General features: G+C 38.1%; 1 protein-coding gene across 1 annotated transcript in view; it reads right to left on the minus strand.

The window, feature by feature from the left end:
* ASPM (assembly factor for spindle microtubules) overlaps window positions 1–25,588 on the minus strand; it is a 39,834-nt gene that overhangs the window by 8,499 nt on the left and 5,747 nt on the right. The window contains exons 5-19 of the mRNA XM_019750944.3: window positions 25,282–25,428; window positions 23,737–23,982; window positions 23,395–23,462; window positions 21,221–21,362; window positions 20,537–20,667; window positions 19,874–20,049; window positions 17,636–17,781; window positions 17,466–17,551; window positions 16,821–17,042; window positions 15,699–15,906; window positions 15,442–15,584; window positions 15,215–15,343; window positions 11,469–11,663; window positions 1,519–5,826; window positions 296–462 (exon numbers count right to left, since the gene is read on the minus strand). Of these exons, the coding sequence (XP_019606503.3) occupies window positions 296–462; window positions 1,519–5,826; window positions 11,469–11,663; window positions 15,215–15,343; window positions 15,442–15,584; window positions 15,699–15,906; window positions 16,821–17,042; window positions 17,466–17,551; window positions 17,636–17,781; window positions 19,874–20,049; window positions 20,537–20,667; window positions 21,221–21,362; window positions 23,395–23,462; window positions 23,737–23,982; window positions 25,282–25,428 (6,514 nt within the window). The remainder of the gene's footprint in view (window positions 1–295; window positions 463–1,518; window positions 5,827–11,468; window positions 11,664–15,214; window positions 15,344–15,441; window positions 15,585–15,698; window positions 15,907–16,820; window positions 17,043–17,465; window positions 17,552–17,635; window positions 17,782–19,873; window positions 20,050–20,536; window positions 20,668–21,220; window positions 21,363–23,394; window positions 23,463–23,736; window positions 23,983–25,281; window positions 25,429–25,588) is intronic.

Here is a 25,588-nt window from a genome sequence, read left to right on the forward strand (position 1 = left end):
CTAGATTATTTTATTTACCTCCCTCCCCTCAGTCCTTACCTTCATCCCTTTGAACCTGAACTAATTTATCAAGTTCAAGTAAATACTTTTTACTAAATTATAGACAGCATCAAGGCTCTATCTCAAAAAATAAGACAGCCTTAGAGATACATCTTGTTTCATTAATGGAGAAAACACCAACAAAATGAACTATACATATTAAGCATAGCAAATATTTAAAATAAAAATCAATGAGCAGTATTATTTTATATAAAGACTTATATGAAGACTCTCCCACATAGCTCTGAGACATTACCGTGTTCTCTCTAGTTTGGTACAGAAGCAAGCTTGAATGGTTTTAACAGCTTTTAATATAGCTAGGTATTCTTTACGTGCTTTCCAACACCTGTACCACGCTTGAATCTTGCAGGCAGCCTTCACTTTACACACATATTTCCAGGCTTTATATCTTCTCCACGCAGCCTATGAAACACATAAATATAACACATATGCAATGAAATGTTGGGTTTTGTAAATTGAAAAAAATCAGTATTCAAGACAGTTTATACAAGGCTAAGCAGACAAAATCAACGGTAGAAATATAGTCATGACTCTTCTATCAGACTCACGCAGGCCTGATGCCTAACGGGCCCTGGGGAAAAGGGGGTGTTTCCCACAGTGAACACCCGCTACGTGCTCCATCACCCATAGTGTGGCTGGCCAACAGCTAAGCCTGGTATAACCCTAACAAATATTTAGAAATGTTAGGCTTCCCTTCTCCGCTCTCTCTCATTTTAGATTATATTATTCCTCCTTGCTCAATTAAGTTTTCTGAGGACAGCAACTAAGTATAGCTGACCATCTATTCCTATCGCTCACTATAGTACTTGGCATATTGCCAGCATCTGCCATTTTTTGTTGAATGAAAACATTATTTCTAAGCTTAACAGGAACCCAGCAAGATACCAACATATCACATACACCTAGGTTTAATGCCCAGGTTATCACAGGTAGACTAGAAATAACTGAAGTACCCAGATTCAGCTCCTGGATTGGCCTCTCTCCAACAAAATAAAAATGCTTTAAGGGAAACCAAAAGTGCTCAACACTCTGAATAAAGTACATATGTCTATTTAGCCTTAGAAGTGCTGATGAACAGATCAGTAAGAGAATAAAGTTATCCCATTTGGCCTAAATTATGCCAAATATCACTTTACCTCAACTTAATCATTTTACCAAACAGAGAACTCCCATTAATCAAACCATATTCTCAAAATGCTTCCAGGAATGCTATAACAAACACCTAGCAAAATGCACGAAGCATAGGGTGATTATCCAGAACCCCAGTTCTGTGCTGCTTTGGGTAAATTATCCTTGAGCCCTTTTCCCACTCTCAAAAACGCTCCATTTTGGAAGGCAAATGAAATGGACATGTAAACTAAGTATTAGTCTTTATGACGTGCTTGAACTCATTTTATAAATTCTAACAAATACTGGTCAAAGAAAGGATGAAAGCCTAATACTTCAATGCACAAATACCTGGATTTTTAAGGCGCTCTCTTTCATTTTCTGCAACTTCCGTTTCTGCAGAAATCCTCTCATGCTGGCCTGAAGAAGGATAACACTGCTCCTAGTTTGTAAATACACTTCCCGCTGGTGTTTTGCAGACAAATGAGCTCTGTGGTGATTCTGTAGAACCACTGCTGCTTTTCTGTACAGTAAGAACTGCTTCCTGGCCCGCCAGGCCCGGAAACACTGCTGTAAGGAGACCGCAGCTCTTTTCTGCTGAAGGAATCTTCTTCGGCACACAGCCATCTGAAGGAAGGACTGAATTCGCAGGGCAGCACACCTCGGTGTTGCCAATTTTCTTGGGACCGTTTCACGAGAAGCTTTCTGGACTGTCACTGCAGTCTGACCTGGAGAATGCCACTCTGCTTCCTGTGCAGGAGCGAGCAGAGAGGCGTCAGGGTGCTTCTGCGGCGCAGTGGCTGAGCTGTGAACGGGGTCATGCTGAGCTCCAGCTGGATGACCCGGTGGTGCTGGCCGCTCGGCGGGGGCCGCCATCTTGGCCTCCGACATGGTTTTCAGTCTCTGTCTTACTTTCATGCCCCTGAAAGCGGCCTGAAGAGTTCGTACAGCTCTCTGAACTGCTAAGAAGCGTTTTCTTTCCATTTTTCCCCTGACATATGACCTATAATAATTCTGTATGACAACAGCGGCAGTTCTCCTCGCTTGGAAGTCAGTGTTGGCCCCGTGCATTCTGGAGAAGGAATGGATGCAGGTGGCAGCCAGGTGCGCGTGCTGGGTATCACTTCGCACCTTAGAGCCCCGGTACGAAGGCTGGCCGCGAACCGCTGCTCGGGGACGCTCTGCAGTGAGTGCTCTGTATCTCCTCTGAACAAAAACCACCGCTGCTCTGAGGTGGAGATAGCGCTTCCTCATTTTAAAGCCTTTAAAATGCTTCTGAACAATAATGGCAGCCTGATGCTCGCCCTCACTCTCCCTTAAGACCATGTCCTGGAAACCTGCCTGAATACAGGTCGTTGCTTTCTTGGGTGCCTTGTGCTCAAGGGCTTGCTTTTTATTTGCTCTGTATTTTTCTTGTATTACTTTTGTAGCCCACCGAACCTTTTGGTAGAAAACATACTGCCTGTACATTCTATATGTGCTCTGTATTATGAGAGCAGCTCTGTGTCTTTCCCTTAAAAGCTGTCTCGCTTTCATTCCCTTGTACGCAGCTTGAATGACCACAGCAGAGTGCCTCTGTCTCACGTAATTTTCTCTTTGCAGTTTTGCAGCTCTGCCGGCTCGGTAATGTTCCTGAATTAGGATTGAGGCGAGTTTCAAGGCCTGGTATCGCCCACGTGCTCTGTGCATTCTGAAAGCAGCCTGGATGAGAGTAGCAGCCCTGCGCATTTCTTGCATCTTTTTCCTTACCATCCATCTTCTGTATGACGACTGGATTTTAATGACGGCTTTTTGTAACCGTAGAAAGTGTAAGTGATGCTTTGCACAAACATTTGCACGATATTGTCTCTGCAACCAAAGAGCAGTTTTCCTGAGAGACAGGAATCTTCTTCTCATCATCAGAGTTCTGAATCTCCTCTGAATAAGCGTTGCTGCTAAATGCATAACTTTTAAATGTCTTCTAGTTTTCATCCCTCTAAAAACAGCCTGAATGTGGATCACAGAATGCCTTAATTTGTTATACCTTTGAAACTGTACATTTCTTGCCTTCACGGCCCGGTACCTTTGCTGTACTGTCTTTGTCGCCTTCTTTAACTTATTAAAACATGTTTGCTGTCTGTACCTTCTGTAGTGTGACTGAATGAGTGTTGCCGCAGTCTGCATCTCCCTTAGCGTCTGCCTAACTCTCGCTCCTCTAAAACTGGCCTGAAGAATATTAACAGCTTTCAGAATTGCCAAGTACTTTGCACGCTGAGTTTTACCCCGATAATAGGCTCTATATCTTACTTGTATTACGAGAGCTGCTCTTCTCGTTTTATGGTATCTTCTTTTTGCTTGATGCATTTTAAACATGGCTTTAATAAAGGTGGCTGCCAGGTGCATATGTTGAATATGTCTTCTTACTCTAACACCTCTATAAATAGCTTGGATTTTGACTGCTGTTTTCTTTAAATTAAGATAATCCTTACGTTGATGGCTTGCAATTTTAATATTTCGGTACCATCTCTGAATGATAATAGCTGAAGCCCTATATGCTGCATTTTTCTGATTGCGTTTGTAAGCTCTATATTTAGACTGTATAGTGACTGCGGCTTTGTTGCGCTCTTTTATTTTTCTTCTCACTCTCATCCTTCGGTAAGCTGACTGTAAAATCACTACGGCTGCTTTGGTTCTTAAATACACATGCTGCTGTTTCCCTCCAGTTCTGTAAGCCCTGTAATACACTTGAATCAGACGGGCAGCTCTTTTCATGGCTCTCCACTTCTTTTGTTGCACATACATCCTATAGCAGGACTGTATGATGACAGCACATTCGTGTTGCTTTTGAATCTGTCTTCTCACTAGTTTCCTCTTCCACATGGCCTGGAGCATCACTGCAGCACAGCGGAGCTCAATGTAGTCCATACGTTCCTTCCTTCCCACACTCCACGCCCTCTGATGCTGCTGGATGACCAACGCTGCTCCTTTCAGCACCCTGAACTGCTTCTGGGACTTGGCCATCCTAAAAGCAGACTGAATTTTCACTGCAGCTTCACGCTCCCTTCTGATCTGCTCCCGAACTTTCCAGCCACGATAAGCAGACTGGAGAGAAATCACGGCTGTCCTTGTCTTTAAAAAATGTGTTCTCAGATCGCAAACAGCCTTGTGTGTCCTATACCACCTCTGTATCTTGAGAGCAGACTGAAGCACAGACCGATATTTCATCCTTCTACTATAACCTCTAAAAGCAGTTTGAATTTTCAGAGCTGCTATGGATTGCTGCTTGATTAGCTGGCGTACTTTATAACCTCTGTACACTGCCTGCAGACGAGTAACTGCTCTTTTGACTTGTGAGTTCTTCCTCTGATTGACTCGTGCTTTGTATGCACAGTAGTAATTCTGAATGACAACAGCTGCTTTACAAATTTTCAGATAGTGCTGCCGCATCTTTCTCATTCTGAAATAAGACTGCAGTGAAATAGCAGCTTTTCTTTGCAACCTTATCTGCTTTCGAACCAGGTAGCCTCTAACAAAAGCTTGCAGTTTTATACAAGATTCCCGCACCTGCCTGAATTCTTCTCTCTCTAGTGCAGACATTTTTATGGACCGATACCACTGCTGAATACACAGCGCAGCTGCTCTTATATGTAAATATTGTTTGCGAGTTTGTTTCATCTTGACAATTGACTGTACCTTTACGGTAGCATGTTTTAGGCTCAGAAACTTTTTTCTGGAAATATAAGCTCTATAGTATGACTGAATCTTTACAATAGATCTGAGGATGTGATTAAACTTTTTCCTGGCTTGCATCCTTCTATATGCAGACTGTAGAACAATGACAGCAGAATGTGTTTTCTGGTAAGATGCTAGAACTTTCTTGGCTGAAATGTAAGCTCGAAAATGAATCTGAATTACAAGGGTGGCTTTCTTCATCTTCTTATATTTCTGTACTTGCTGATATTTTCTTATGTGTGCCTGCAATTTGATGGTAATTTTCTTAAGGTTCAGAAATCGAAATCTCTCTCGTCTCATTCTCCAATATGACTGCAGAACACAAGCAGCTCTAATTTGTCTGTGTAAATGACGAGCTTTCATTCCCCTGAAAGCAGCCTGTAGTCGAATGGCTGCAGCCCGTTTCTGCAAATACTTGGTGCGCTCAGTCTTCCCTTTCAGATATGCCTGGTAGAACCTCTGGATAGTCAGTATAGACTCTTTCTTTCTTCTATATAACTTTTGGGCTTGAAAGCACCGAAATCTTGCCTGGATGATAACAATACAAGATCTAATATGAATGTATCTCCGTAATTCTCTGTGCATTCTGTACCACGATTGTATGACAACAGCAGATTTTTCTTCTTTAGCTCGTTTTCTGATATGCCATTGTCTAAAGGCTCTTTGCAATATTATGGTAGCTTTTATTTGTAATTGGATTTTACGTCGCTTCCATCTTCTGAACATAGACTGGATTATAAGGGTTGATGATTTTAGCATTTTATATCTCTGCTGATCCTGTTTTCTTCTTAAGCAAGCACGCCAATGCCTCTGAATTGTAACTGTAGCCCAAAGATATCGTTTATAAGAAGCAACAGCAATTATCATTCTTATCCTCGATTGCAGGATGATTGAGGAATACTTCAATTGCAGAAATTTTTTTCTAGTGGAATATCTTCTCCAATATTTCTGAAAAAGGTAGGAAAGGACACAAAGTAAAAGAGACATAACTTTCTATACGTAACATCTTTGAAAGTATTAATTTTTCTAACATTATGCTTAAAAACTAACACATTAGAAAAACAATATATTTTTGAAAAAGACATTTGTCTCTTTTGTATGTAGTTTAGTTTCTACCTGAACACAGCTGTAGCCAATTCAGAAATCCTTCTCTCATTCCTGATATTACATTGCATTTGTATTCCAGAGATGTAAGAAATATAAGCAAATTTATTTTAAATTAGAATAACATATTAGAAGAGTCAAAATAAAACTATAATATTTTGCTATCTACTGGTTCTACGTAATTTCCTATGAATATTATCTCTGAATCTTATATCCCCCTTTCATCAAGATGACTAAACTATCTTATAATGATTGGAAACTACTTATGGGAGGGATCCTATACCATCACATTACAGGCCTGGTAATATAAACCCAGGAATCTGAGAAATAAGTGAGACTATTTACTCATTAGAAATACAATTACGTCCTTTTCCCAAATTTAGGAATTACAGGTACATGTTTAAAAAGCAGAATTCTAGAAAGACTTGAGAAGTGATAAACCAACCAGACTGCTTCCTTCCCACACTACCCCACTCCCTAACTCCTCACTTAACCCAGCAATATGGCAGCTCAACAGAAAGAGACACAAAGTCTCAAGCTGATTCTGGCTGCAGGTATGTAAATGGCCCCTGGCTACTGGTCACCAAGCTCTGGATGTTCTTCTAGCAATAAAACCATTCCTTTGGCTAAAACACTCCAAACAGTGATAAGATTGGAATGGGCCCTAGGGAAAACTCCCTGCTGCATCTCAACATTCCTTACATAAGAGGGAAGCACTACAGAGGCTAGCATCACCATCTTGATAGCTCTTCCTGTTCTGCACGCATCTGTGCTTGGCCCACACACCCCGATCCACAGGTGAGGGCAGGTAGGGAAAACACATGTACACCCTGCTGACCGTCTAGGTTTTTTTCCCAATAGATACAGCCTTATCCCTCCACTACGTGTCGACTTTGGTTTTGTTCCTACCCTTCAACCTGACGAGAAATGATGTGCATAACACATTACTTCTCTTACTATGAAGACATGTGTAAGTAACTAAAACATTTATCCAAGTAAAGTTAAGCTTACTTATGCAAAATGGTTTTGGAAAGAACAGGACACTCCAGCATAACTAAAGCTTCAGCTTTCTGGCCAGAGGACCAAACAGGGCAGCCCTAAGGAACAGGAGAGGACCAGGACGATTAAAGAGAAGGGACAGCTCAGGAAAGCAATCCCTTTATGTTGTTTATGAATTCCTGTGGTCACCAGGAAGCTGCGTGGATCTAATAGCAGACTAGACTTTGAGAACTGAGTTAAGAGACAGACCACCACCTGGACTCCAGACTGGCCAGTGGGTGATACACACATGGAACTGATATAATTATTACTGTAAAGGCTTTGAAAATGGAACTGACATTGAAGCCGTACCCACTGAAGGTTGATCAGAACTTGTGGTCTAAACCCAACTAGGCGGATTACCAGCAAACGAATGCTAATGTTTATATGGAGAGACAAATACCTAAAATAGCAAACACAATATTGATGAAAAACAAAGTTGGAAGACTTCAAAACTTAACTGTAAAGCTACAGTAATGGAGACAGTGTGGTATTCGCAAAATAATAGACAAACAGATCATCGGAACAGAAGAGAAAGCCGAGAAATAGACCCATACAACCCAGTCAACAGATCATTAACAATTGAATGGATAAAGAATAGTTTTTTGTTTTTTCCCAAATGGTGCTGGAACAAGTAGACATCCATATTAAAAAATATATATATATATGAATCTAAACATTGACTCTTTACCTTTCACAAAACTTAACTAAAATGGATAACAGATCTAAATATAAAATGTAAAACTATAAGACTTCTAGGAGATAACAGTAGAATCCCTAAGTGAGTTTGGATTTGGCAATGGCGTTTCAGAAATAACACCAAAAGTATAATCCATGAAAGAAAAAAATTGATACTGGGCTTCATTAAAATTTAAAAAAATCTGCTCTGGAAAGACTTAACACAACAAAAAGATAAGCCACAGGCTAGGAAAAAATATTTGCAAAATACATATTTCATCAAGGATTTGTATCCAAATATACAAAGAACCCTTAAAACTCAATGATAAGAAATCAGAAAATAGGCAGTAAGAATTAAAATATGGGCAAAAGATCCGAACTCCTACCAAAGGAGGTAGACAGATGGTAAATAAGCATATACAAAGATGCTCACCATCATATGGCATAGACTACAAAGTGAAGCAACAACATGATGCCGATACACACCTATTAGAATGGCAAAAATCTAAAACACTGACACCACCAAATACTGGCCAGGAAGTGGAGCAACTGCAACTCTCATTCATTATTGGTGGGAATGCAAATGGTACAGCCACTTTGGAAGGCAGTTTGCAGTTTCTTACAAACAGAAACATAATTTTATTACATAGTGAAGCAATCACACTTCTAGATACCTACCAAAAGAAGTTGAAAACTTACATCTACAGAAAACCTGCACACAAATGTTTAGAGTACCTTTACTCATAATTGTCCAGAATAAGAAGCAACCAAGATATCCTTCAAATAGGTGGATGGATGAAAAAAACAGTAAATTCATACAATGGAATGTTATTCAGTGATGAAAAAGAAATGCGTTATCAAGCCAGGAAAAGATGTAAAAAAAATCTTAAATTTATATTGCTAAGTGAGAGAAGCCAATCTGAAAAGCCTACATACTGATGAATTCAAACTATATGACATTCTGGAAAAAGCAGAACTATAGAGACAGTAAGAAAATCAGTGGTTGCTGGGGAGGGGTGACTAATGAATAGGTGGAGCCCAGAGGATTTTAAGAGCAAGACTTTTGTCAAACACCACACAACACAGTGAACCCTAGTGTAAACTATGGATTTAGTTAATAATAATGTATCAGTGTTGGTTCATAAAGTGCAAAAAAATGTAGTATAATACAAAAAAAAGAAAGCAAAGCAACAGAAATGATAAATCTCTGCATTAATAATCTTCATGTGTTGTTTAAAATATTTATTATGATTGAAGACAAAAATTATAACACCGCCTGATGTTTTAACTGTATGTGGATGTAATAAGACCATTACAATATGAAAGCAGGGAGGGGCCCAAAGGGACCTAGAGAGTGATAAGTTTTCTATATTCTAGTTCAAGTGATAAAATATTGATTCTAAGTAGATTAAAAGTTATGTATACTGTAACCCCTAGAACTACTAAAAAAATAAAAGAAACCTGTACAAAGGGATATAGTCAGAAACAAAATAAACTAAAATGTAAAACTAACAAGTGTTCAAATAATTGAAAAGACAGAAACAGCAAAAGAGAAAATGAAGGGAAAAAAAAGTGAATATTAAGAAAATAAACAATAAAATGATAGACCTAAATCCAAACATATCAATTAATACCTGATATATAAATGACCTAAAGCACCAATTAAAAGACAGATTTTCAAAATATAAAAACTATATGCTGTCTAGACTTCATCATATATGATGACATAAGTAGTTAATTAAAAAACAGGATAAAAATATGCCCTGCAAATGATAATCAAGTGAAAGCTGAAGTGGTTATGTTACTAGCAAGCAAAGTAGGCTTCGGAGCAAAGAAAATTACAAGGGATTAAAAGGAACATTCCATAATGATAAAACATTTACCTTACCAAGAAGACATAATAATCTCAACTGTGTATGAACCTAACCACAGAACTTCAAAATACATGGAGATAGAACTGAAAGAAGCAAGACATGCCCACAGTTACAGCTGGATACTTCAACACCGCTCTCTTAGTAAAAGAATAAACAGAAGCTCAGTAAGGATATAAAAGAACCATCAACCACATGGCTCTAACTGACGTTTATAGAACACTCCATCCAACAATAACAGAATACATATTCTTTTAAGTACACAGAATATTCACCAAGATCAGGGATGAGCAAACTTCTTCTGTAAAAGGCCTACAGACTGGGAGAAAATAGATGTGAATCACTCACAAAAGACTTGTATCCAGAATATAGAAACAACTCTCCAAGATCAGTAAGATAAGCAACTCAATAAAAATGGGCAGAAGATTTCAACAGATACTTCACCAAAGAAGATATATGGAAGGCAAGCAAGCATTTGAGAACAGACACATCATTAGCCATTAGGGAAATGTAAATTAAACCAAGATGAGCCACCACTTCACACCTATCAAAATGGCTGAGAAACAAGACAACACAGTGTTGGCAAGGATGTGGAGCAATTATGACTCTGACACGTTGGGAGTGGGAAAGCAAAATGGAACGAACAGCCACACTAGAAAACAGTTGGATTATATCTTACAAAGTTAGACATACACTTAGCAAATGACATAGCAATCCCACTCCTAGATATTTACCCTAATGAAATGAAATTATCTAAAACTGAGAACAAAACTGTCTTTCAACAAATTAATGTCTAATCAAAATGTGGTCCATCCATACAATAGAATACTACTCAGCAATAAAAAGGAATAAACTACTGAGACATGCCAATAACTGGGATGAGTCTCAAGGCATTATGGTGAGCAAAAACAAAGCCAGTCTCAAAAAAGAGGCAAGACAAAATTACAGAATTTAAGGAATACGTGAGGAAAAATGCATGATTAGTATATATTAGGATCATGGCTGGTGTGGGAAAATTAACTGACTGAGAAATGGCTTCTGAAAGGCTGCCAATATTCTACTTGGTGACCTAGGTGGTGGTTAAATGGGTATTTTGTGAAAAACTAGTAGGTCAGGTTCTACATTTGTGTTTTGTGCAAATTTCTATGTGTATTATTTCACATTTAAAAAAACATTTAAAAAAAAAAGAAAGATCATTTATTTTATCAGAGTCCCTCATTAATTAGTAGCAGTAGTCAGATGCAAAAATTTCCAAATTTATAAAACAGAGAATTATGGGGTGACACTTCAATGATATTTACACAGTGCAATTTTAAATAGTAACTAGCCTCTCTGATGTTAGTAAGATAGAATCTAACATCAAAACTAACAGAGATGTAAGAAGTATGTCTACTATATAAAGTAGATATGTTAACATTTTTGTAACTAAATAGAAAAATAACAAAGGCGTTCTATAGGCTAATTATAAGCAAAATTTCCACTGCGTGCCATTTAAGTGGGCTGCAGAGGAAACATGCACATTAATCCCCAAAGTGAAGTTTCCAGGGTTCACAGTAAAGACAAAAGAGAGTTCGGTTTGGTACATGGATGTACAAAGTAGAATGGCACAGCATGCCAGCATGTCTCACTGAGCAGAGACTGAAAACCTCTAAAATAAAACTGCAAAAAGGGTAGAACTGGACTGCTTGCTCCCCCAGAGGAAAGCAGGCATTTCCAGCTGTTTGAACATTATGCTGACACAGCAGAGTCTCACAGGTAGTGGGAGGTGTGAAATATTTGTTAAAGTGCAAGATAAAATACAGAAGCCGAAAATATAATAATTTAAAACTTTATCGTATTTCACTTTCTTCCTTAGAGTCATTAAAACTCTTAAACTTCAAAAATTCCAGGATACTATACCTGAATGAGTAATGCTGATTTATTCTGAACTTTTTCTAGGTTTTTCTTTTTTAACATTAATAGTTTTCTCTGTTCTAAGAGCCTTCGCCAATATTTCTGAATGACCAATGCTGCATTAACCTTCTTTTTCAACCGTTGTTTAGTTAGAAAATTGATCACAGCTGATTGAATAATTCTTGCAGCTTTGTCTCTCTCCTAAAAAACAAAACAAAACACATTCAAACATAAATGAAACAATCACTTAAGACCCTAAATTATTATTTGTAAGAAAATCATCTGTTAAATATTAATCAAATTGATCCTAGAAATAAAACACACCCAGACCCCTCTTTGTAGTACAGATACTTCCAGGCATGTGGAAATGGCTGATAGGTAGATTTGCAGATATAATGATATAATGAAACTCACACTCCTGGGAAATATCATCGTTAAGAAATATCACAGACATGTTTGATACATCACAGATCCTCAGTAGTTAATATAAAGGCAACTTAAATGTGATGTGTTTCTCAGATTATGGTCCAGTGAATTCATGTTTAACTTTTAAAAAAAGAGATGGATTATATAAAAGAAAAGGAAAATGCTAAACTAAATAAAATGCTTTACAATATAAGATAGTATTGCTTTGTTACAATTTGAACAAAGGAATTCACAAAAAGGGAGAAGCAAAAGACCCCTTTTGCACAGAATACACATGTGGCTTCAAAGCACAGAGGCTTAAGCGAACAGAAGAGAATAGCGGGTGTGAGACTAGCATCAGGGCCTCCCAACAGTCATGGCCGAAGAGGCCAGGACCCTGCATCTCTCTACCTGTTACTTCTCATAATGAATCGTGATGAGTAATAACATCTACTCAATAATTACAGGAATCAGGCACCATTCTAAACACTCCATGAACAGTAATTCATCTACCTCGACCACAAGAAGAGGTGAGTAGGCCCCAACTACGCTCGTGACCACCAGGCACCCGGCCGGGCCAGGCGGCCCAGCACACAGACTGTCAGGCCACCGCAGGATGCAGCCTGGCTTCAGAGCTCATATTCTTCATCACTTAGCTATGCCCTTCAAGGCTAGATTTAGGTTACATCAGTTCACCTGAACTGGAAACTAGAATACGAGTTGTTCCCTCTGGTGGCAAGAACCAAGTTAGAGCATGTCTGACGACCCTTTGTGGGTTGTACACAGACTAACTACAGAGTCTAATTATCATCTAATTGTAATCAATTCTTGGTGTCTCTGGTGGGAACTACAGAGCATGGAGCACAGCCAACTAGGGAAGGGATCAAACTGAGATTCTGACAAAGGAAAGAGGTAATCAGTGGACTGAAGCAAATACAAAGGAACCGTGTGGGCCATACAGTGGCTCACTCTGCTGAGTGAGAAAAGACTGGGAAGATTCTAAAATTAGGCTGAGGAACTCTATCTAACAGTGTCAGGTCTCCATGAAGCTACTGAACAGTGCACTTAAAAACAGGATGGTACATTTTATGATATGTGTTCTTTAGCACAATTTTTAAAAATTCAGGTGAAAATAAAAGCACCCCCCATTGGCTTAAAAAAAATACGGTGCAGTTCAAAAGTAGCATTTGAGTCAAAAGTTGTGAGGGCCCGGGGCATTCTCAGATACAGCAGGCTGAGGTCAACTAAAACTTACCCCAGTCTGTAAATCATCTCAGTCTCAAGCAAAGTAAGTAGGAAACCATTTTCTGTGACATTAGAGAAGCTCCAGATGGAGAGCAGATAAGTCCAAAGAAGCCAATGTTACAGAAACTGGCAATGACAGCCGTCCCCAGGCCGCAGTCGCTGCCTCTTCTCTGAGTCAGGCGGCATGCCATCATTTTCAATCCTACACTGTTCCCAACTTACTTTTATTTTGCCTGTGTATGAGCCAAATACAAGAATGTTCTGTGCTTCAGAGTTTGTGTCGACTCACTGACAGGAACAACTATGAGGTACGATGTGCCAGGGGACCCTTGGATGATGACCCTGCTCATTCACCGGGTGAGGGTGGCCATTGACCAGTGCTTCCGTGGCACCACCAGAGCCATTTTGTTCTCAATGGAGTTACTGCGATTCACACCAGAAACATGAAAGCAAACTATAAAAGCTGAAGAGCAGCTACGCCAGGGCAATGTCTATATGCTTGCTAGCTTAATATTTCTACTAGAATATAGAGGGAAGCTACTGCTTAATGATCCAAATAGCAAATGAAGTACCTGGGTGCTACAGTACAATTCTGTAACAAAAGGAGCACTTGGAGAAAGGAGAAGCAGTGGTCTTCATAAAAGGGAAATTTCCACTACCTGAACTAAGGGAATAAGGAAAAGGATCTCACACCAAAAAAAAAAAAAAAAAAAAAAAAAAAAACCAAAAAAACAAATCAAGAAAACTCTGCAGTTAATATCTGATTAATAATAGGCTATCTTCAGCAGAAAACAAAGCAGATTTCATTATTAAAAAAAAAAAAACCACATGAAACATTCTGATTGATACCTGTTTCTTAGAATTTTGAATCTCATTTAATGCCATATAAAAAGAATGAAGTAACTTGAGAACTGACCAAAGGAGAGTCTTGCCTGAAAACTTTCCTAAAACAATTCTCCTAGAAGCCTCTGGAAGTACAAAGTTATCCTCCAAGAGACATGTGGGCAAGAAGGAATGTCTGAGAGGAAGAGGGGAACGAAGGCCGGAGAATATGAGGCCACAGAGAAGAGTGGCTGTGTGAGTCTCTCCGTTTCCTACCAAGACTGAGTGGGGTGAGGGCACTTATTTCAATCAGCGTTCTTTCCAAGTCTGGTACAGGATGAGCAAATACACGGTATGTTGAAGAGTGGCCAGAATGCAGCTGTTTTGTACAGATACTAAGAACTTTATCAGAAATGCACTGTAATTCAAAACTGAGGACGAATATCGGATAGAACATATTTCTGAAATATCTGATAAAATTTATTAAGCATGGCTGCTTATTTTATTTGGTTTGGTTTCTCCAAATAAATAAATAAACATAGTTTCATAGAGATAAAAGGATTAAAATAGCCTGTTCAACTTGATCAAGGAGACTATTTCTCAGATTATTAAAAATGACACTGTTCTCAGAACTCAAGAAAACACTCATTTTATGTTAATGCAAATTCTCACACTATTGGGTCCACAAAGGGAAACAATAACATCTCTACCTCAGCGCCCAATAACATCTCTACCTCTACCTCCTAAACATTTTGAGAAATAAACAATAGAAACTAAACTACTACTTTAAAACAACAAAGGTCAACTGGAAGACAGTTTCATGGCAGACAAAATGTCGGCTAACTGAACCGCACTATCAGACACTTGACGCACAGGCCCAGGCAGCACCAGCTGAGCTCACGCCTTCAGAGCACAGCATGAAAAATTAATGGAAAACTCCTGTTCCCTGGAGGCAAGTTAGGTTCCAAGAAGAAGGAGGGAAGAGCTGAGTCAGGCACCTCCAGTTTATTTTTCCCAAGTTTACAAAGTGGATAAGCTATTCCACTTAGCCTAGAGCACACAAAGTGAAAGGGTGGCTAGAGACAGGAAGATATGTCCAATGAAGGAAACATCGGGAGTTAGGAGGAAATATCCATCCTCAACTCAAAGCACACGTGATTATCAAAATTTCCTCAATAATTTCAAACATCAGTAAAATGTAAAAATCGTATCGAGAATCAATCAAGAGGCATCTTAGGAACTACCACTTGCATCCTAATGTTTGCCTTTTTTAGGAGTACCTGATGGCGTTTTAGATCTGCTTTTAGTTTGAACTTTCTCCAGGTTGTCTGGATGAGTCGAGCAGCTCGTGTTTCTCTGCGGAGATCCAAAAGCCTTGCACAAAGAAATGACAGATAGGTAATCACCACCTAGGAGAAAACATAAAAGATGGAAATAGAATAGTCCACTTCCTGTCACCTTCTGAAGCACTTATTATTCAGGTGTTGGTGAACAAATTCTTACTTACCTTTTCGTCTGGAATTGTATTTGACATATCTGAATGATGAATCATAGCAGGTATCCCACCAAGGTCTCGGACCGCAGACCTAACCAAGTGAAAATTCTTCTTTTCATTTTCTAGGAGTTCTTTGGATAGTTCTGATGTATTTTCTATTATATAAGTAAAAGACAGATTAAACTGCTCTGGTCAAAAATCAGACATGGCAAAAAAAAAAAAAAAAAAAAAAAAAAGTATGCTATGTTAATTAACCAAAAGGGACTGACCGTGATCAAGTGCTTTGAGAGACACATCCAGACAACTCTCATCAGACTCCGAGGATGAATTGAGCACCACTGACCCCGTCTGTGCACATTCCACGGTGTGAGTAGTACGCTGACATATGGAGTCAAAAGGTATGTAGCACGGATGATAGTGGTGAATCAGGTAACACAACACACGGCCATCTGAGAAAGACACTGTGAAATTCTCCACCTGATTGGAAAGACCATTGCAGATTTAATGAATTAAGATGAGGTCATCCAGGAGTAGGATGGGTTCCTAATACAATAAGTGGTGTCTTTATAAGAAAAGGAGAGACACGGAGACAGGCAGAGAGAGAATGGCACAGGAGGGCAGAGGCCAGAGTACTTATTTCTATAGGCCACGCACGCCAAGGACTGCCACTAACACCAAGTCGAGAGAAAGGCATGGAGCACATTCTCCCTAGAGCCCTCAGTAGCTCTCTGGTACTTCATTAAAACATGGAGGGTCATCCATATATTTACCATTTTTTTACTAATGATACTTGTTCAGGGTATAAGTTTACCATATTTAGTTACATGTACTCTATATCATTTTTCACGTTTTATTCTCCTTACCAGATATTTTATTCATGTGTGTCAGGACAACTCATTTTCATGTATTTACACTTGGAGGTGTACTTCATGTAGAAATACAGCAGCAATCTAACAAGTGATTATAAAAGACTCAACTTAGATGTTTTTCCTCTTCCCTTTACCTAGTGGTAATGTTTTCTATTGTTCCTTTCTGGTTGTGGATTTATTTGCATTTACCTTTATTATAAGGCTGTGATCCTTTGGTGCCCCAGTTCTATGCAAGGGTCTCCTATTAACACCCCCAACTAGGGCATTTTTTCTTTCTTACTGATTCATAAAATAGTCATGATTTATTCAACTGGTGACATCTTAGATTAGATAACATGGTATATGATAATGCCCTCACTCACTGGATAAAAGTTTGGAGAGGTTTTATACGTATGTGTGTGTGTATACATATATACTGAATTATTTTTAAAAATGCAAAAAAAATTTTATGCATTAAGTTTAATTGACTTTAACCAAAATACATTTAAAGATACTGGGCTAAAACAAAAACGAAGAACTTACTTTTTTATTATAGAAGGCACAAACGGCATTTACCCAATCCATCAATAGCTTTATGCTTTCACTATATTGTTCAAAGGGATTACTCAACCTTCTGTCTTTTATCTTATTGAGAACAGTATCAGAGGGGCATGAGAGTGCAGACATTGTTTTCTTCATACTCCATGTGAGTTTTAAAAAGTCAATTTCTTCCTTTAATTGATCTACATTAAGAGAGATATCCACCTGAAACAGACATAAAAAAAGATAAATAACTTTGTCCTTTAATAGGTTAATATATCTTTTTATATATTATTTTTAACCCACAGAAGTTCAAGTCTCCACTTTTTTTTTTAAGAAAACGAGTCTACACAGACATGATGGAACGTGTGGTGTTAGGTCGATGGGATTTAAGGTCACACCAGCCTGGTTCCAATCTCATCTCTACTTCCTATCAGCGATGTGACCTTTAGTTTCAGTTTCTTCACCTGTGAGGTGGTGGTAACACCTACCTCATAGGAGTGTTGTGAAGATTAAACTGTAATACATAGAAAGCAATTATCACAGTTCCTGGGACAGAATAAGGTCTAGTAAGTAGTAGTTACAAGTGTTAGTCTTGATTTGACAAACGGATAAAAAGTGCAAATGTACCAAATGTATATAGAATACCTGGAAAGCGAAAGCTATTTTCCAAAGCAATGCGAGAGTTTTTTCTCTGTGCCTATCCACAATATCCTTAGACAGGATGGGACTTCCTGCAAATGAAAAGACAGCCCTTCAGCACAATACAGGTACTGAAATGTTGTCACCAACAAGAGAAAGTGTGGCTCAGCTCTCACCATGCTCATCATTTAACTGAATTCCTCGTGACTTCAGAACCTGAAGGACAAGGTCGACATTGTGTACCTTCTGCAGACGGCTTATGGCGGGAATTCTGAGTCTCTTTGAGAGATCCCAGTTCTGTGTGAGGAGTTCCATGGCTCGCCTAACAAACAGAAAAGTGGTTTTCAGATGAGATTGTTATATCAAAAACGTAAGAAAAATGGTCTTCATTTAAATATAGTTATCACCCCCAGAAATCCCCCCAACTTAAAGAGTTTTAGGTTAGAATGACTCCAAAACACTCTATCAAAACCTTGTTGCTCCATAGTCAGCAAATAGTTATTTCTCATTATAAGCCTGGGAACTGAGGTCACTAAACAAATATAAGAAAGAAATATGAGACATACACACACAAAAACACACATGAACAAAATAACAGGGTTTTATATAGAAAGGGCGTTAAAAGGAAAGGCAACAGGATGTTTCTTGAGGGCCTACTGCATCCTTCACATAAGCAAGTCCATCCTTTTCTTACTTTAGGCCTCGGGGCAAATCCCCCAACAGAGCAGGTATTATCATCTCCTATGTTGCTGATGAAGAACCCAAAGCCCAGAGGAGTTAAGTCAGTCACCCCGGTCATTATATTAACAGCTGGTATAGAGAGAACTATGATCAGAAGGAAAACCCCGTTTCCTCAGTTTCCAAATCCACTCTCCTAAATCTATACCAGATTACCACAGAATTACTTGAGTGCCTATCTTACACAGACATATACACCACAGCTGAAATCCAAACCCCTAATAACATCTAGGTCACTAGTGTTTTATCTACTAGACAATAATTGCCAACCCACAGAAAAAGCAGGCCCCAACTGATTACTGAATAGGGCTGAAGCTAGGCAGAACTGTTTATAGACCGGTATTTCTAAAGGTTAGAGACAGAGAGCAGCCTCGGGCCACTCTGGCCCTCCACCGTCTCAAGGCACCAAGCGCCTGTGCAGCTGCACACTGACGTCACCTCCGCTGACGTCACTTCCGGCACTGGTGGGTCAGCCATTCCCAGGGACCTGCAAAGGACTGCAAAGATCTAAGACCATTTCACCAACACTTCAGGCAACGGAAATTTGGTTTGCAAGACTGAATCTTTTGACTAGGGAGAGTTCCTGCACAGCCATAAAGCATCAACATCCAACACTGCTAAGTCCTCGGTAACTCCTGTGAAAGCATAAAAATGTCTTCCATTGTGAGAAAAACAGCAGCGAACACACAACCATTCAGTGCTCCTTATGAAAGGTGGGAAAAGCCTAAAAACATGAATTCTTATTGGCCAGAAAATAGATGGGATGGCTTGGATTTATGAAATAAACATTTTCAGTAAGTGCTGTAGCCTATATATAAAAATTGTTCAAGTGACAGAAAGCTACAGTAAAGTTCAAAACACTCCTACCTTGTTTGTGAGAACATATAATTAGAAAAGACAAGAAAATTCACAGAAATTTAATTTAGAAGGAAGCAAGTGACATGCATTGTGTTTTTGAAAAACTGCAGAGTCATAAAAATCTAGGGATTCCTTCATCACAAATGTTAAACATAACAAACTAGAGAGTTTCCTAGGAATAAGACGAATGTCTCCAATCCAGAAATCCTAAAGGCCCAACCGAGTACCATGCTGAAGACCGGCCACTCCTTCCGAAACAGGAACTGGACACTCACTGTACGCACACCAAAGCCCATTTTAGGCTTCCAGTTTGTTACTAAGGAAATATCGTATGATTTGATACCAGACACCCTGAGACGTACCCCAGTACCACAGTATGAAACTTGGGCAAGCCATTGTCCGTCTTCATCTTACTTTTCCTCGTGTGTAAAACAAGGTTAATACTGCTAACACTGGTAGCAAATGATGTAGTACTCATGGAACCACTGCAGACATAAAGTGGTATCTAAATGTCTGATATTTTAATTAGTTTCCTGCTTTTCTCAACTCCTATTCCAGAGCATCAGTAGTTCCTACTGACTCACCCTAGTCACATGCTAGTAGGGAACAAAAATGCGGATAAGAGACAGGGTTTCTGGGCCTAAAATAGATTCCATTTTTCCAAAAGTGACGCAGATGTTTATTTCAAATTTTTTTAAAATCCTAAATTAATTTTATTACATGAAAGAGCAAGAAAGATTTTGTAAATACAGAAAAGTGTTTTCCAGAAAATTCTAGTCTGTTCTATTAAGTAAAATACTTCTATTTCTTATACTTACACAAGACGCACCCCGCATTGCAAGTCTACAGCAAGATTTGTAACAGAAAAATTGAATTCATCAAATGGTGTCTGAACATGGTTAACAGGTAATCCCAATAAGCTAAGGTGACGGGAAAGGTCACCTTCACCACTTAGGAAGTCTCGTGAAAAAGCCAGAAGAATTTCTTTACTAGCCTATGGAGAAACAAGTTGCAGGTATTATAGTCCAATAGTATAATTTGTCTACAAAAAAAAAAAAAATCCTTCGAATCATTCTGTACATATAGAAATAAAGTAAAATTAACAGTAGTATAGAAAGATTGTTAGTTTCCTATCATATGGTAGTAATGTAAACCTCATATATTTACAATTTCAAACCTTTTAAAAGTTTTTTCATAATTAATAATATATTCTAAAAATTAGCATAAATTTGCTAATATACGAAATTAGGGAAGAAATTTCCCCACAGATTAATTCCTCAAAAGCATAGTTTTGTTCATTCTCAAATCCAAGTTAAGAATAGGGTGATGTGCTGGTAAAGTGTTAGAACTACTGAAAGGACTCACTAGATAAGCATTCTCTTCTTTGAGAAACATTTTGTAAAGAGAAAATATACAATAAAAACAAAGCAAAAGTCTTAAATTTCAAATATAAAATGTAATATATAAAATGAAAAACATACCTTGAATTCGGCATCTTTACAGAAGAGACAAGGATCATGATCGATAAGTCTGGAGATTTTCGCATAATCCAGGAAACAAACCAACAACAATAACTTTTTCAAAGTGAACTTAGACAAAGCTTCTTCATGACCTTAAATAAAGTGCAGAAAAACATAGCAATATTATCTGTGACAGGCTGGTTGAACCATAAAATATGACGATGATAACAATGTGTTAGTAAACAGAGTGAGTGAGCACACAATAACACCACCTGCCTTTCTCAGTGCTTTACATGATTCAATCCATTTAATACAGTAACGCATGGGGCACACACCACGGGATATTTCCAATCCATGCAGATGGAAACACAGGCACAAAGACACCAAGCAATTCAGTTCAGAACACTTAATGAGCACCTACTACGTGCAGCACCATCCTAAATGCCACACAAACAAGAGCAAACTAAAGCAAATACGATCTCCATAGGGCTTAGAGCCACGTCAGGGGAGAGGGTGGATAGAGACAACAAGCAGATAAAAGTACTTACAGTGATGGAGGACATGACGGGGGTGGGAGGCGGGAGGGCAGTGGAGAGAGGACCCTGTGTATATATTGGTTTCTCTAGCAGGTAAAATTTTCAGAGAAAGGAAGCACGAGAAGCCCTTCATGCAGGGTGGGGAACGCAGTGCGGGCAAGTTCCTTACCATCTCTATACAGATGAGGGACAGAGGGATGTCTGTACTCAGCTGCTATGTCAGGATTCCAAAGTAAGCGCTTCAGAATAAACAGGGCCAACCCCGTGACATCACTGTTGTCTTCCAAAGCTACAAGTTCTCCAAAAACTGTCTGGAAGGAAATTGAACCTAAAGTCAGGACTATGTTATCTCTGAGAAGCAAAGGGATGAAATACGGAAAGGCATGCAACAACCTTCTAGGGAACTCGCAATATTCTACTGCCTAAATAGTGTGGAAGTGACACAGATAGCTGCCAAATAAATAGCCTTTAAACTGTACATATATGTTTTGTGCCTTTCTTAATGTATATGGTATACTTTACAGTGAAAAAGACAAAAGCTGAGGATTTAGATAAATTCTTTAAAATCTTCTGACGAGCAATATTTGCATTTCATTTTTTTCCTTTAAGCTAAAGAACTCTCAAATGTAGGTATGTTGTTCAAATTTAATTATAACTGTCCCAGTAAGGATATCATGAAGATGCAACAGAAACCTACATATTCTAAATTTTCTAACAGAAAAGTTAAAAACCATCTGTGAATCATCTAAGGAAATAATCTGAGAAGTATAGATCTGTTTATAATAATTTAAATATGAAGTCAGTTTAATGCCACTATGCTTATGATTATGATTTTTAAACAAATTAAAAAAACTAAAAATGTATAAAATTATGTTCTATAACTGTACACTGACAAAACAGAGGGACGAAAGCATGGAAAAGTATTAATACCTGCCAAAATAGAGAAACTTTATCATTATTTACTTATTTTTTTGGCCTTTGCTACTTTCTTAAAATCCTCAAAGGCCAGGCCCATTCACAGAAGCTAAGGTTTGGTGGTGAATTCAAACATTTTGTCCAGTTATTCACCTCTCCCTTCCCTGTAAGACGATTACACACCCCCACCAACTGTCAGAGACTTGGATGACTCTTGTGGGAGAATAATATACTCCTGCCTCATTTGTGTTTGGTTTGGGCAGTGGAACATGAACGGAAGTGAGCACAGGTTCAACTACTTAGTCGACATTCCAGAATTATCTGACATACGAAGCAGAGTCAGTTACTATGTAATTTTGTCATTAACCTTTCATTGAAAGAAACAAGAAATTGAATTTCAATTCAATGAATTAAGAAATCTTAGCAAGGACACTACCAACCCATGTGACATTAATGGGCTTATTACTTATTCTCTACAGGTCTCAATTTCTTGATAAATAAAAGCCAGATTATTATAAAGATTCCTTTCAATCCCAAAGATTGTTCTACTCCAAAACCTAGAATAAATTGAATAGGATATTCTACGTGACAAAGGTAAAAAGGCTAAAGAAAATATAAAATTAGACCAGTAAAAGACTAAAGGAAATGAAAACACGGCATAAATTTTAAACAAAACCATATTTTTAACAGTTAACTACTAATATGTTTCTAACTCAATTAGTTTTAACATTCTAAGTATTACAGAGCTACTATGCACCATGTGAAAAACTCAATTTCATGAGCTGTGCTCCATCAGAATGGTTACAATGGCATCAGACTGGTGTAGATGCAAACCCTGATCAATTACTGGCATTCAGCAAGTCACTCACCAGTTAAGCTTCTGTTTTGTCAGTGAAGTGAAAATAATCATACATACCTCAATGGGTTTTGTAAAGTTTTAAATTTGAAAATGTATTTAAAACAGCCTGGTATTGTCATTTGTGAATGCTCAAAAAGGAGCTTACTATACTTATTATTATATCCAGTACCAAATTAAGAAACTAACAGGAAAATTGCTATAAAATGAAATGACAATAATATATAACAGCATGGTCTAGTTACCTAATCAGTATTTATTAAAGCACCATAATTTTTAAACTGAAAGATCAATTAAGCTAACCAAATGATTTTATAAATGAAACCATATAAGGGATCAAATAAATGGTGATGGAAGGAGAACTGACTCTGGGTGGTGAACACCTATGATATATAGGTGATGTATTACAGAATTGTACACCTGAAACCTACGTAACTTTACTAACAATTGTCACCCCAATAAACCTTAATTATAAATAAATAAATAAAACAGAATTTTTTTTAAAAGGCTACTTTTTAAAAGTATATAATTTGAAAAGTAACCTTTTTTCAGAAACTGAAAGGTATACTTACTTCTAAGCCGATTCGTAGCCACAAAGGATTATATGACAGCAGCCAATTTAGAATTTTCTGCCGTTCTCCTGAAACACAGATAAAAAGCAATAAAGCTCAGACCATTAATCAAACAGAGACAATAAATAAAATTTCATGGAACGACATCAGTGGAAAGAAAGGATAATCAAATATGAAAAAGTTAATTTAAATAAACTATACTTCCACTCAAATATATATGGGCATATTTAAATATGTGAGATTTTAAGCAGCAAAGCCAAATCATGTATATATCTAACTCTGAAATACAAAATCTCCAGTGTTTTTAAAGAATTAATCTTTAGATTTCTATAATCGTCTTACCCACATCTTTCCAGAGGTGTCTATCTTTTCGAACAATTAATCGCCTAGCTTCAATTTCAATTTCAAGCTTTTTGATAGCTTTCACCATTTTTTCAGAAGTAAATAAACGACACGCTGCACGACGTAATCTATTCAGCCTGCACCGAGCAGTATAAGCTCTGAGAGACATTTCATCTTTTGTCGGAGCTCTGGGAACACTTAATTTATGCTGACTCTCCACTCCCAAAAGAAGAGTAGCAGCATTTACTGGGTCAAAACAAAAGGAAGAATGTTTCTGGTTAAACAGTACATTAATATACCCTTCAATCTAGCAGTGAATGCACTTTAAAATGGCTAAAACAGAGTCTATTTGGGCCCATTCCAAGCTTGCCCTCCCCTTTTCCACCTCAAAATAAAGGTGTCACCACTCTCTCCGTGCCTTAGGCTAACCTGTCATTGCAAGCTGTTGGCCCTCCCTGCAAAAGGTGCGCCAAGTCTAACCACTTCTCACAACCTCCACCACTACCATTCAGTTCACACATTATCATCTCTAAGCCGACCAAACAGCCTCACTGGGTTCTCTGCTTCCATCTTTGTTATACAATAAAAAGGAATGTGATTTTTTTTTAAATCAATTGAACTTTGAAATACAATTTGAATTTTTATAAACTAAATTTTCTCTAGAGAAGTAAAACAGGCTTTGTTTACTCTGGGGGGAAAAAGTGACCTTAAAGAGATCATCTAATCCAAGATCCGTTGATGTGAAAACCCTACATACACGATTCTTTAAAAACCACTGAGCAGTCTGCTTGAACACTGAGGCAATGGAGAAGTGACTACCTAGGAGGGAGCCCATATGATGGTTGGACAAGTGAAGCATCTACAAGGATTTTCTTTTCTTGACTTGAATCAATCCCTGTAACGTCTATGGGAGAGCAGGGGCACCAAGGTCGTTTCCTTCTTTCAGGAGAAAACCTTTCGAATGTTCGAAGGACAACGTGCTTCCTCCTTGTTCTGCACCTAAGTCTTCTCTTTTCTAGGAAACACTGAGATGTTTAAAAACTCCCCATAGCAACTGGTTTTCAGGTCTCTCGTAATTCTATAGCTTGCCTACAAATGTCTAAACTAAGGTACTTGAAGGAGAGACAAAAGAAAAAGAATAAAAAAGAAGGTGGAGACACTCTGCATAAAGTGATCAGGCCACACAGACTTAAATGTATTCCCCAGGACATTATATTTCATTAATGCAGCTACACTACTCTGAACTGGATTTCTCAGCAGCCATGTTTCACTGTTAACTCGGGTTGAATCTACATTAAAATAATTCACCTGGAAATTGAATTGGCTGATGTGTAAAAATGGAAAGAAGAAAAAGTAAAAGTTCAGTACTTTTAGTCGAGAATCCCCCCAAAATTCTCACCTACACAATCTTTAGCATTTATATCAAGGATTTAGTGAATAATGCCATTAACTATAATAAAATATATATAATTAAAGGAGAAAAGTTTATGTTAAACATTATCTGTTAAAACAAGAGTACTATTTAAATATCAATTTAATGTTTACCTTCAGAAATATTTGTTTTTACAGTGAAGTCATCAGGAGTTAATATAAAGTTTAGCCACCAAGTGAAGCCCTGTTGTTGCTTTTCCTTCCAGCGTTCATCATAAAACATGTTTTTGGCAGCAAATGGCATCGGGTGTCGAGGAATGTCTAAGAATACAATTAGGTTACTGCGTATGAAATTTTCCTTTAAATTACTATATAATATAAAGCAAAAGACTGTTCTTACTAGCAAAATCACCTAAAACACGGAACAGTAGTTCCTTTTCCACTTGCTGGAAATAGTGCAAAGCATTTTGGGGTACGAAAT

The sequence above is a fragment of the Rhinolophus sinicus genome, chromosome 6 (genome assembly GCF_057876585.1).
Source record: "Rhinolophus sinicus isolate RSI-liver-muscle chromosome 6, RSI-T2T, whole genome shotgun sequence".
NCBI classification, from domain to species: Eukaryota; Metazoa; Chordata; class Mammalia; order Chiroptera; family Rhinolophidae; genus Rhinolophus; species Rhinolophus sinicus.